The sequence below is a fragment of the Xenopus laevis genome, chromosome 2L (genome assembly GCF_017654675.1).
Source record: "Xenopus laevis strain J_2021 chromosome 2L, Xenopus_laevis_v10.1, whole genome shotgun sequence".
NCBI lineage: Eukaryota > Metazoa > Chordata > Amphibia > Anura > Pipidae > Xenopus > Xenopus laevis.
In genome coordinates this window covers 47,151,180-47,164,278 of record NC_054373.1, presented here as the reverse complement: position 1 = coordinate 47,164,278, position 13,099 = coordinate 47,151,180, and the positions used below count along the sequence as shown (strand labels likewise).

The window sequence follows — 13,099 nt, the reverse complement described above, 5'->3', positions numbered from 1 at the left end:
TGACATATCTTTTATTTTCTATGAGTTTTGTTTTAAAGTATTGTTTAGTAAGAGATAAAGTTACAGATTCTGAAGAGATATTGACACATTCCAGTTCAGATAGAACCTGCTGCTTTATGATATATATATATATATAAAATATCTCATAAGCAGCAGGTTCTGTATCAACTGGAACATGTCAATATGCCTTTTTAATTTGTGTGCGTATATATAAATATTTAATGTGTGTGTGAATATGTATAGGTATGGTCAAAACTGCAACCACAGCACTTACAACCATCACAGATTCTGTGGCAAAAGAAGGATAATTACATTTCAGTAATATTTTCACTAGATAAACAAAATGTGAGAATGTAATAAGATGTTTCGGTTTCAGGTTAGCTTTTAGTATGCTATAGAACGGCCTATTATTAGTAACTTTTGGGTTGTCTTCTCAAAAGGGGGGAGGGTCACTGACCCCAGCAGCTACAAACTATTGCTCTGTGAAGCTATACATTTATTATTACGTTTTCTTAGTTATCCTTCTATGTAGGCCCTTCTCTATTCATTGTTAAGTTAAATTGGACTCTAGCAACTAGATCGTTGCCGAAATTCTAAACTGCAAAGCAACTGAATATAAAGCTAACTAATTCAAAAACCACAAATAATAAAAAATTAAGGCCAATAGCACGCACGCTGTCTCAGAATAGCGTTCTCTACATCATACTAAAAATTTAAAGCTGAACATGACAATATAGTGCCACTTCACCCTACATTCTCATTTAAAGGTTATGTGATGGAAAATCCGGCATCCTTGATGGTAGACAAAAAAACATTTATCCTATAGTCCTCCTTAATGATATTATTTTGGCTAATTGCACCAGTGAAACCACAGAGACAATAAGTACCACACCTGAGATAACAATGTAAGGCAGCCTGTCTCCGCTCTTGCTGCAGTGGCTGCCACACACCAGTAAATGAGAGAGGCACCAAAGAGATTTGAACGGCTGCCAACATCTGGAAGAAAACCTGATAAATCCAATAACAAGCGTGATCTCATCAAAATGTTTATAGTGCTCAAAGCTCACAGTGATTAAATTCTTGTTTATACAGAAGCTTAAATAATCACTGGGAACATTCAAGCAAGCAAACATTTTTAGTTTCGATTGACAGCCAATGGCAGAGTTTTTTCTTCTGTATCTCACTGTGTATTTGGAAGAAAGGGCCTCTTGCTTGGAGAATGAACAGCTTGCTCGTCTGGAAGCCATTCTTGTACGGGGTGCTGGGCAGGGGAAAGAAAATGAATATAGGAATTGATCAACTTTCTCTTCTCTTTTGATACTTTTGTTTCCACTTCTTGCTTCCTTGTTTAAACGTTTAGAGCTGAAATGTATAGTTAAGTGACCGGTCATGATGTTCTGAGGACTTTCCACCAACGGTTCTCTCCTAGTGTTCTTGTTACTGTAATCATCTTTTACAAGAAACCAGAATCTTTAAGTGTCACTTCCTCCTTGTAATCCTTTTCTTTCACCTTTTCTTTTTTTTTTCTCTCTGTCATAGAAAATGAATAAAAATTTAAATAAAAATAAAAAAAAATACAGGAAGGGAATCTTGACTGAAAGACGCCTCTTCTCTAATAAATGCCAGATGTGAATGATAAACAGTATTAATGTAAAGTACTGCATAACAAGGTGGTGCTACAGTCAAAACCATGTTTTATGTTTTCTGGGGGACATGTAAAATCAGGGTTTTCTGTTAAAATTATGTGAACTACAAAAAACACTTTAAATTCAGGAAAACTCATGCTTAAAGGGGAAAACAGGAGTTTATAAGGAAATTAAGCAAAATTATTATGTAAAAGATGGGAAAACATACTTGGAATGCATTATAACATGCAGGGACTGTAAAGACCTGTCATGTCTAGTTCTCGAGTGATTTAAAGTAATGTGAATGTAAGGATTTTGCTTCAAGCTGGCTGATAAATCCTGATTTTGTTCATCCCTCTTAGTATTTATTACCCTACTTTAATCAATTCTTTTAGTTTATATTAACGCAATGTTGTATAGCAGATTTTCAGAGCTTTTTTTTTTTTTTTATACGTGAACAGTTAAAAAGTTTCAGGAGCGTATCAAAATAATATCAAACAATGTAAATTATTTACCTTTGCCAGAATCTACCTTTGTTAAAAAAAAGACAGAAAATATTATAAATTAATTTTCTACCATCTCTGTCTCTCAAGGAATCTTATGACGTTATCAATGACCTGTGTAGGTACTGCTTATTACATGCATTAAGCAAATACAATAAGTTTTGCAGTGTTTGTAGATTGTTAATGTGAATCTAAACAATATATAGGAACAGTCCTTTTGCTGTTTCGCTTGGAGGTTTAGGGATCTACCCATCTGGCACTAGAACTATAGACCCTAAATGAACGAGGCCCCATGGGAACACGGAGAGATCCGCTCGTTTGGCAATGTCGCCAAATGAGCGGATCTCTCCCCGATATGCCCACCTTGAGGTGGGCAATATCGGGCTGAGGATCCTAACGACGGCTAACGGCCGGTCAGATTGTGGGACCGCATCAATGAACAGATGCGGCCATGATCCGACGGAATTTTTAGTCCCGTCCGATCGACATCTGGCGACTTTCAGCCAGATAACGATCGGGGAAGCCCATTGGAGGGGCCCAGACACGGGCCAATAAGCTGCCGACTCTGTCTGTCGCACCTTTTATCGGCCCGTGTATGGCCACCTTTAGTTAATATGAATTGATAAGTCTACAATCGACATCTCTAAACTACTTACATCTATTATACTGTAGCCAAGGCCAAATACTCCTTAAAGGAAAACTATACCCTCAAAATGAATACTTGAGCAACAGATTTATTATATATATATCAAATTAAGTGGCATATTAAAGAATCTTATCAAACTGGAAAATATATTTAAGTAAATATTGTATTTTTTCATCTCTTGCCTTGAACCACCATTTCATAATGGTCTGTGTGCTGCCTCAGAGATCAGCTGACCAGAAATACTACAACTCTAACTGTAACAGGAAAAAGTGTGGAAGCAAAATACATAATTCTGTCTGTTAATGGCAGTTTTCTATTTATGATTACCCAATGGCACATGCTGTTAAAAAATATAATATTATGAAAATGGTTTATTTACATGAAGCAGGGTTTTACATATGAGCTGTTTTATGCAATATATTTTTATAGAGACCTACATTGTTTGAAGGGTATAGTTTTCCTTTAATATGTTCAGTAGAGTGGTTGACAGTCTTGTTCTGCTTTAAAGAAAGTATGTGTAAGGGTTGATGACAATTATTTGTGGTAGGTAAATTGGTAGTAAATTAGTAATTAATATTTGTGATATATGTCGGTTGTGGAAAAGCCTTTTTGTTTTGCTAAGTGCTCAAAGCCAGAAAATACACGTAATATTCTTTTCACTACAGACAGCAGAGCTAGAAACACATTTCATATACTTTAAAGGAGAAGGAAAGGCTAAAATTAAGTAAGCTTTAACAAAAAGGTCTATATAAATACACCAGTAAACCCTCAAAGTAATGCTGCTCTGAGTCCTCTGTCAAAAGAAACGCAGCATTTCTTTCCTTCTATTGTGTACACATGGGCTTCTGTATCAGACTTCCTGTTTCAGCTTAAACCTCCGGGGCTAGGGCTTGAGCATGCTCAGTTTGCTCCTCTCTCTATCTCTCCCTCCCTTTTCCCCCCTCCCTCCTCCCCGCCCTGCTGTTATCTGAGCCAGAGCTATGAGTGAGCAGGGGGAGACTCAGGCAGGAAGTGATGTCACACCAAGCTAATATGGAAGCTGCTATACTAAAGAAACAAAGCTTCTAGTGCTGTTTGCTCAGTTATGGTAAAGCATTCTGCATAATAAATAATATTCTTATAGCTTGGACTATAGTGGCTAATATATTGGCAATAAACTGCTTTGGTAGCTTTGATTCTCCTTTAAAGTCCTCTAATGGCATGCAGAGCTGTCAAAGTGCATTTAGATAGGAGTGACTGCCCTGGGCATTACACATGGTGGGGCAACAAAGAAGCAGTTGTAGGAATATTGGTGAGGCCAACAGCTTTAGCTGAGTAGAATGCTGGTAAAGCCACTTCTAAAGCAGGCCCAGAAATTAATTCATAATCATACTGTAAATATTACTGTGTGGGTTTAGTGCTTCAGCCACTTGTATTCTTAGCTGTTTTTTTATATGGATGCCAAAGCAAAAAGTACAGATATTTAAAGCAGAAGCTGCAAATGCCACATTTTCTTATGGGAAATTAGCTTTTGATTTTGTAATCTGCAACAAAATAAATAAACTGTTCTACATGTAAATTCATACTTTAACTCACACTGAGACTTTATTAATCCCAGCTCAACAGAGAGATAATTTGAAACTGTTCAATAAGGTGATATTATGTTTTACGATTGATTTTTCTTTTCAGTCATGTTGCAGAAACCCTGGCTCTGTTTCCCAGCAAAATCCATTGATCCTTCTCAACTGAAACGTTTAAAGTTCAATTTAACATTTAGGGAGTAAAAGGTCTCCAAAGGGACTCATATCTATTGATTTTGTGTCAGAGTTGAAGAGCTGGAGTTTAAAACACAGTGATCCTACAGGGTAAAGAAAGCCTTGTATTATATAACCACATGAAGCTATGTAAACACATTTTCTCCCAATTGTTTTTCTACAGAGGTTACAATAAAAGCACTTAAAGAGAAAATCCGGGAATATGAACAGACCCTGAAGAACCAAGCGGAAAATCTAGCTCTTGAGAAAGAACAAAAGTTACAAAATGACTTTGCTGAAAAGGAGAGGTTAGTAGCAGAAAATGTATTAAACCTCAGTAAATGTGTTTGTGTATATATATACATTATTTCTTATTTTGTCTCTCACTGAATACTATTGATTATTTCCTATATTGTCACTGTATACTATTGATTTAATTTTAATAATATTATCTGCTATTAGATAAAGGTAATGTCTGTGAGATGTCTTGTAGAATTATTCTTTAATTTGTCAGAAATTGTTAGCCAATAGAGGTGACCGTTTCAGTTATCATTCCCTTTAAATAACAGTGGGGTGCATTTCTTAAAGATTGTGCAGCACATAAAGTCTGAATGACTGATTCTTCATTATAATTCACTTGAAAACCAGAAACATTTTCTTAAATACCATCCTATTAAATAACTTTAATAGTGAGACATTATGAAATGTCAATCTAACACCTAAATCAGTTAATTACCCCGTGCCAGTAAGGATTTCATAGCTTTAGAAAAAATTGTAAAGCAGCAAGAAAGACTTGACTGATTTAAGGAGCAGATTTATTAAGGGTGGAATTGAAAATTCTAAATTCTAATTTTCTAATTTTTTTATGGTCAAAACTGTTCGATTTCAGTTTTTTTTTTTTAAAAAAATTCAAATGAGATTTTTGAGATTTATCATACTCTGGCCCTTTAAGAACGCAAATTTGACTATTCGCCACCTAAAACCTGCCGAATTGCTGTCTAAGTCAATGGTAGAGGACCAGGGATCAATTCTGAGTTGTCTGCAGCCTTCCCGACAATCGAGTTTTTTAAATTCAAGTTTTTTACATTCATCAGCTTGTAGATCGAGCTGGATGGAAAATTTTGATCAGGTGCCTTTGAAGTCACCCAAACATCAGCCATTGTTAGTGCTGAATCGTCAGATACAGGTAGAATTCTATTGTTTCTACCTGTATGTCTGACGATTCAGCTCTACATGTGTGTATTGAAACGAAAGATCTTTTCCAAGAAAGATTGTAATTATTACGTCTATGGCCACCATAAGTGTCAGTTATTGGTACATGTATTGGGGAGTCACATTCATTTTAATCAAATGTGATGGGAAATCAAGTTGACTGATGAATTTGATCCAGCTCCATCCAGTTAGGCCACCCGATTGGTTGCTATATTGTGTGCTGGAAGAAAGACTATATAATTTGTATTTTGTTATATTAATATATTGTTATATTCATATTTTCCTATGATATTGAATAATGCTTCTGACAATTACATCTGATTGCTCATAATGCACACCTAGATATCAATTTATTTTTTCTTTTCAGAAAGTTGCAAGAGACACAAATGTTCACGTCTTCCAAGCTTGAAGAAACTGAACAGAAAGTTCAACTTCTGCAGACAGGTTTGAAAGCTAATATGACTTGACTCTAATGTGTTGTTTTGGCACAACAGGACCTATTTAACTCTCTGCCAGAGGATGGGTAAATGGTGGGGTTTCCTCCACACTATTCTGTAATCTCATCCAGCACAAAATGAGTGTCATGGTATATTCATTCCCTAGAACTATTTCTAAGAAACTGTTCTTGCCATGGTTTTCATTATACAAAATTATCCCGATTGGGCTTCTTTCTTCAATTCACTGTTTTTGTAGAGAACTTGATATTGACTGTGATTATGCATGGCATGTAAGTTTGTCTATCATTTTACTGACCTCTGTGGAGACAGCTTTTCTTGAGCCAAGCCATTGCAAATAAAACACAGTGCATGTATTTTATCATTAAAGGGGAACTCCACACAAACATAACTTTAGCTTTTTGAAAAGTAAACCTTATTTCAAGCACCTTTGCAATATACATCAATTAAAAAATGTGCAGACTTTTCATGATTTCTAATGGTTAGGAACAGTTCCCTAAGCCTAGCCCCCTGCTCTCCTGCTGATCTGTCTGACTACTTTGCTGTGCTGGCTGACTACCGTTACTTTGTATCAGCAGCCATCTGTCCTCAGCCTGCATCCTCCAAACCCCACAATTCCCTGCACACATGATTTCAATAAGGATAGGAACATCATAGTGCAATGCAATGTGGGTTATGTAGTTCCTGCATGCTGTCTGTAAGCAGTGGAGATGTTTTTACAATTTGTGACATCAGTGTTTAGTCCCTCCTTCCCTGCCAGGAATTCAAATGATGCAGAAAGAGAAGAACTGTTAAACAGCTGGATTTCAGCATTGAAAATGTCATTTTTACATATTTTTGGCAGAAAATGGTAATGGTGATGGGTATATTAGGGGTTTCTGTGTTATGTGGGCCTCTTTATCAAATTTTGGTTTGGAAGCCGGAGTTCCCCTTTAGATACAAAAAACAAATAGCTGTGAGTGCCTATGTGGACTGTGATACTAACCATAGGATGAATGAAAGTTGGTGGCTGTAGTATCCCAAAGGCTGAATAAAAGCCGGCATGCAATGACCGTTGTAGCTCAGTAGACACCTGGACAGGCATTTCCTCCATGTTATCTATTTCATTTTGAATGTCTAAAGCTGGCCATAGACGCAAAGATCTGATCGTACGAATCGAGGATTAGTGCGATTTTCGGACCGCGTGTGGAGAGTCCACACATTTTTCGTCCGGCGGAGATCGGTCGTTTGGTCGATCGGACAGGTTAAAAGATTTCTGTCGGCTGCCGATAATATCCCTGCATGTATTGCCGTTCATATGATTTTCATAGGGAGACTGTCACTAGCTTTGGTCGGACATAACTTTCATACGATTGCTGTCAGGGGCAGAACATCGGCTCATCTATTCATTTGTACTTTGATCAGAATGGTTAGTGGTAGGTCGGGAGATGGGAAAGTCCGAGTGTATGATGATTCGTACAATCCGATCTTTGCGTCTATGGCCAGCTTAAGCCAAGAGCTTTGGTATTTCTGAAATCTCTGACTTTATTTCTATATCTTTTCTTTCATCTTTAGCCTTGGACAAGTCTCAGGCAGCTTTATTTGACCTGAAAGCAAAGTATGATGAAGATACATCAGCAAAGTAAGTATAGATCATTTCATCGTTTTTTGTTGGTTTTATTTTCTTTCTGCTCATATTCAACTGCCACTCAAACAAGTATCCTGAAAGTCAAAGGACATGTCTTGGTATAAAAGTGGGCATATATGGGCTGATGTTTAGCCAACACACTCAATCTATAGACCAATCTGGTCGGTACTTTGGTTTATCCGAGTGCATGTTTGGTCAAATTACATTGACATTCTTCTTCTGCATAAAAGAATAGAAGTGTTTAGGGGGTGCAGCTTCTGTCAATTCTTGGTCATGCAGATGGCAGATAATGGCAGTGCAGTTTCAGACTGCCAGAAAGTGATGTAATGAAATATCAAGATAATCTGCCTCTCACTAGGCCTAAACAAGCAGTAGTGGGTTAGCAGTAAGGCTGAAACTGGATTTCATTGCTTCTGAAATGGCCAGCTTCAACCATGGTTTGCATATACATTTTTTTTTTTTTTTCTTTTTAAATATTTTGCATATACAGTTATTTAAAAAAAAATATTTTGTCTGATGTACAATCGGTAAAAAGTTATCTGTGTCATTAAGGCATGTCCTCCTTTTCTTATATATATATATATATATATACCTGTGTTTTCAAATGAATCTCTTCTATTTTCTGAATTTACTGAATGCAATTTCCAGCATCAAATGGATGAATGGGGTTCAGTTCTATGGCTACATGTGATTCATATGTAGTTCAGCACACTCCACCACTGCAAATTCATCGTGGTTTCCTGACATCCCTAATTGAGACTTTGCTGATGGCCAGGGAACAACAAAGTGTTGGTGTCCCTGTATGACAAATGCTGAATCCTCATTACTGAACATCACTGATATCTAGTAAATATAACAACAGTGCAAAGGCTATAAAATTATAGTAGGCAGCATATTTGGTTTAGCTGCATTGTAGATTGCTCAGTCTGTGAGAGAATCTGTGGCTTTTGTTACAGAAAGGCTTAATGGTGCAAAGTCTTCTTTTAGTAGGGTGCATATTAACCAATTAATAATAACTATTTTGTTTTTTCCATACTGACTACTGGTTTACCATAGAGCAGGGCTGTCCAACTTGAGTCCAATGTGGACTTTTAAGTTAAGGACAAACATATTGGGACAGTACCATATACTATTATATGATCAAACAGAAATTACATTACTTCTTTATTCATCTGATGGAGTTCTGTGGAAAAGGAAAAGGAAAGTCCTTTTATACTTCGGGGTGCAAAAGTTAGGCACCCCAAGTGATTGCATTTACTTATCAGGAGCAAACTGCACCAGCCCGGGATTCTTCCAGCAAGCACCATGTAGTGATCATCTCCAGGCTTCTTCTTTCTTCTCACGGGTGTGCATGCGCAGTAGAGTGAAAGGCCGAACTTTAACAAAAAAGACGGCTATTTCATTCTACTGCGCATGCGTCTGCCCTGGGAAATTGGAAGAAAGTGGAAGCAGGAAAACAATCACTCTGTGATGCTCGCTGGAATAACACAGGACCAGTGCAGTTTTATCCTGATGGGAGCACCGGCCCAGGTAAGTAAATGCAATCACTTGGGGGTGCCTAGCTTTTGGCACCCCCCAAGTAAAAATTACTTCCCTTCTCCTTTAAACAGGCTTTAGTTATTATTATTATTATTATTAACATGTATCTGTAAAGCACCAGTTTATTCTACAGATCTGTACACAAGCTATATACTAGTGATGTGCGGGCCGACCCAATACCACAAGTTTGCCCGCCTGTCGGACAAGGGGTCGACCTTCTTCGCCACCATCAAATGCCGGCTTCCGACTTCCAGGTCTCGTCTTTTATAGACGATGCGCCTGCTCGCCCCGCCCCTTTTTTGATGTCGTGGTCGGGGCGGCACTGGTCTATAAAAGCAATGCGGCTGCGGGCCAAGGGAGGACGGGAACATCCCAACCCGCACATCACTACTATATACATCGAAGTATAAAAACATCCCTGCTCAGTAACACAACCCTTTCCCCTAACTGCTTAATGGTTCAAGGCTGGATTTCAAAATGTTGTACTCCTAGACCAGGAAGGGAACCCTCCACCCTGCTCCGGCTTTGCTGTCCTAGGCCTGGGCCTTTATGACTGTCCCATAATATCAAAGCCCGCTTCTAATAATGTAGTGAATTGTTTTCAAATATTTTTAAGCACCAGACTGTGATTGTTATATCTACATTCTGATGCAGATCATGAATAAGAATGTTGTTACTCTAAATCCTGGTTGACAATGTTGGGAGTTGTAGTTTCTATCAACTGGAGAGAAACACAAGTGGCCATTCTCGAAGGATTCATAAAGCAAACAAACCTGATGTTTGATAATGGCGATGCATGACTCCCAAAAGCGATGTGTAGCTTTCCTCTAGCTCTATCTATAACGGATAGACCCCTTGCTTTTGTTCTGTTTTGTCCCCTATTCTTTAGCCTCTTCCCTGGAGCTCTGCGACATCTCTGGTCATGGTGTAATGCACACTAGAATTTTCTCATTATCTGTGGTGTTTTGAAAGATACAATTTGTGCAGATGCTCTAACCCCAGGGCATATAAATATAAAATGTAATGTATATGTACAGTTTAACCCAGCAGCAATAACAAAAATGTATTGACCTTTATTAAGAGTGCATACGTTTAGCGCAAGAGAGAGTTTTATTTACAAGCTATGGCGCATGTAATAGAAAGAAATCAGCTTTGTATAATACCGTAGTAAATTCATAGAAAATGTCACTAAAACCATCATCCCAACTGGCAAGTAATAATAAAAGTAATACATTGTGTTTTTCAAGATTGCTGTTATCACTGGCAGTAAAAATCTTGGGTTTTCATCACATTCAGCAATATGGAATTAACGTAGAGGGGAGGGAGAGGTGATCAGACATCTGCAAGTGATATATTTAGTCCCAGCGCTATCATATCATGGGATATTTCAGCAGTTTGTCACCGCTTCTTTTCTTTGGAACGTATGGAATCCAAATTTCTTTACTATTATGGACAAATTCATATACAGGAATCGGAACTGTTATCCAGAATGCGCAGGACCTGGGATGTTCCTGATAAGGGATCTTTCCCTCATTTGAATCTCCTTATTTCAAGTCTACTGAAAAATAATTTAAACGTTAATAAAACCCAATAGACTGGTTTTGCCTCAAATAAGAATTTGTGATACCTTAGTTGGGATCAAGTACAAGGTACTGTTTTATTATTACAGAGAAGAAGAAAATAATTTTTTAAAAATGTGAATTGATTATAATGGAGTCAATAGGTTTCCAGATAATGGATCCTATGCCTGTATACATATTAGGGGGCAGATTTATCAAGGGTCGAATTGAAAATTCAAATTTATTTTATGGGCAAAACTGTCAAATTCGACTAGGGAATAGTTAAAATTGGATTCGATTTTCGAAATTTATCGTACGCTGGCCCTCAAATTGGACATTTTGCCACCTATAACCTGCCGAATTGCTGTTTATGGGACATCCAAGTTTTTTTTGAGAAAAAAACACGAATCGAGTTTTTTAAATTTGAATCAAATTCAATTCGAGTTTTCGGGTCGATTCCATTCATCCGAGTTTAAAAAATGTTAATTTATTAAATTTCTAATTTATTGGAGTTTAAAGGGGTTGTTCACCTTTGAGATAACTTTTAGTATGATGTAGAGAGTGATATTCTGAGACACTTTGCTATTGGTTTTCATTTTTTATTGTTTAATACATTTGTTGCCTTACAGATCATTTGCTTTTTAGAAGGGGTCAGTAACACCCATTTGAAAGCTTCAAAAAGTCAGGAGAAAAATGCAAATAACTGTAAACTATAAAAAAAATAATATAATAATAATAATAATAATGAAAACCAATTGAAAAGCTGCTTAGAATTCGCTGTTCTATAACATACTAAAAGTTTCCTTAAAGGTGAACCACCCCTTTAAGGGAGTATTTAAAAACTCACATGAATTTGAAATTCGACCTTTGATAAATGTACCTCCCCGTGTATACAATTTGTCGAAAAAGGAGGTTTTTTTTCATATCCAGTATTGCCACGATAAAATTGATTGGCAGCAAGTTTTTTAATGCAATCACCATTTACAATGGCAGCAATAGAAGTGCACTATTGGAGCACCAGGACTGCAGATCAGTCCCACGTTTGGCACTTTTGAGGCCAGTAGGAAGTAGTTGAAGGGATACTGTCATGAGAAAACAAGTTTTTTTTTTCAAAACGCATCAGTTAATAGTGCTGCTCCAGCAGTATTCTGCACTTAAATCCATTTCTCAAAAGAGCAAACAGATTTTTCAATATTATATTTTGAAATCTGACATGGGGCTAGACAAATTGTCAGTTTCCCAGCTGCCCCAGTCATGTGACTTGTGCTCTGATAAACTTTAGTCACTCTTTACTGCTGTACTGCAAGTTGGAGTAGCAGCCTAACAACCGACCAATGGGAAGGTAACCAGATAACAGCTCCCTAACACAAGATAACAGCTCCCTGGTAGATCTAAAAGCAACACTCAACAGTAAAAGCCAAGTCCCACTGAGACTGATTCAGTAACATTAAGTAGGAGAAATAACAGCCTGCCAGAAAGTAGTTCCATCTTAAAGTGCAGGCACAAGTCACATGAGTGGAGCAGCTGGGAAACTGAAAATATGTCTAACCCCATGTCAGATTTCAAAATTGAATATAAAAAAAAATATGTTTGCTCTTTTGAGAAATGGATTTCAGTGCAGAATTCTGCTGGAGCAGCACTATTAACTGATGCATTTTGAAAAAAGCATGTTTTCCCATGACAGTATCCCTTTAAGCAGGGCACGTTTTCCTGCTCTAAGCTCTGGTTGAAGTTAAATAGCATTAGAAAAAAAGAGTTCCACCTTTTATTTTAAATAAGCAGTAAACATTGTAATGTAAACTCTATGCAGTAGCTTTACAGTACATGTTTCCTATTGAGGATAAAATGGTGCTAAATATATTCCTCTAATACTGGGACAGACGACATGAGACTGTTGAGTGAAATTAGACATTTTAGAAGGTTGGTATCTAATTGACATAATGGCCTATACTGGCAGTGCTGTTCTCTTTTGAGTAAGGTTGATTTTCATAAATATGTGTAGCCCACAGGCATATTTCTATTAATACCCTAGGCTCCAAAATGTTGTCCTTCTTGAGTAATGGAGGGATTAACTATATTTCTGCCATGAAGGCAGTAATTAAACAGTTTTTTAGAGTTTCGCCAAGGTCTGAGATTCAGGGTTCTTTTGCTGTTAAAATTCTGCCAACCCTGATTAGGTGGAACGTTTGTTTACAGAGCC

At 37.3% G+C, this 13,099-nt stretch overlaps 1 protein-coding gene across 3 annotated transcripts in view; it reads left to right on the top strand.

The window, feature by feature from the left end:
- The window catches only part of cux1.L (cut like homeobox 1 L homeolog), a 248,213-nt gene that overhangs the window by 110,937 nt on the left and 124,177 nt on the right, over positions 1-13,099 (top strand). For all 3 annotated transcript variants that reach the window (XM_018246296.2, XM_018246295.2, XM_018246294.2), the window contains exons 6-8: positions 4,692-4,815; positions 6,087-6,163; positions 7,729-7,795. In XM_018246296.2, coding sequence (XP_018101785.1) covers positions 4,692-4,815; positions 6,087-6,163; positions 7,729-7,795 — 268 coding nt within the window. The remainder of the gene's footprint in view (positions 1-4,691; positions 4,816-6,086; positions 6,164-7,728; positions 7,796-13,099) is intronic.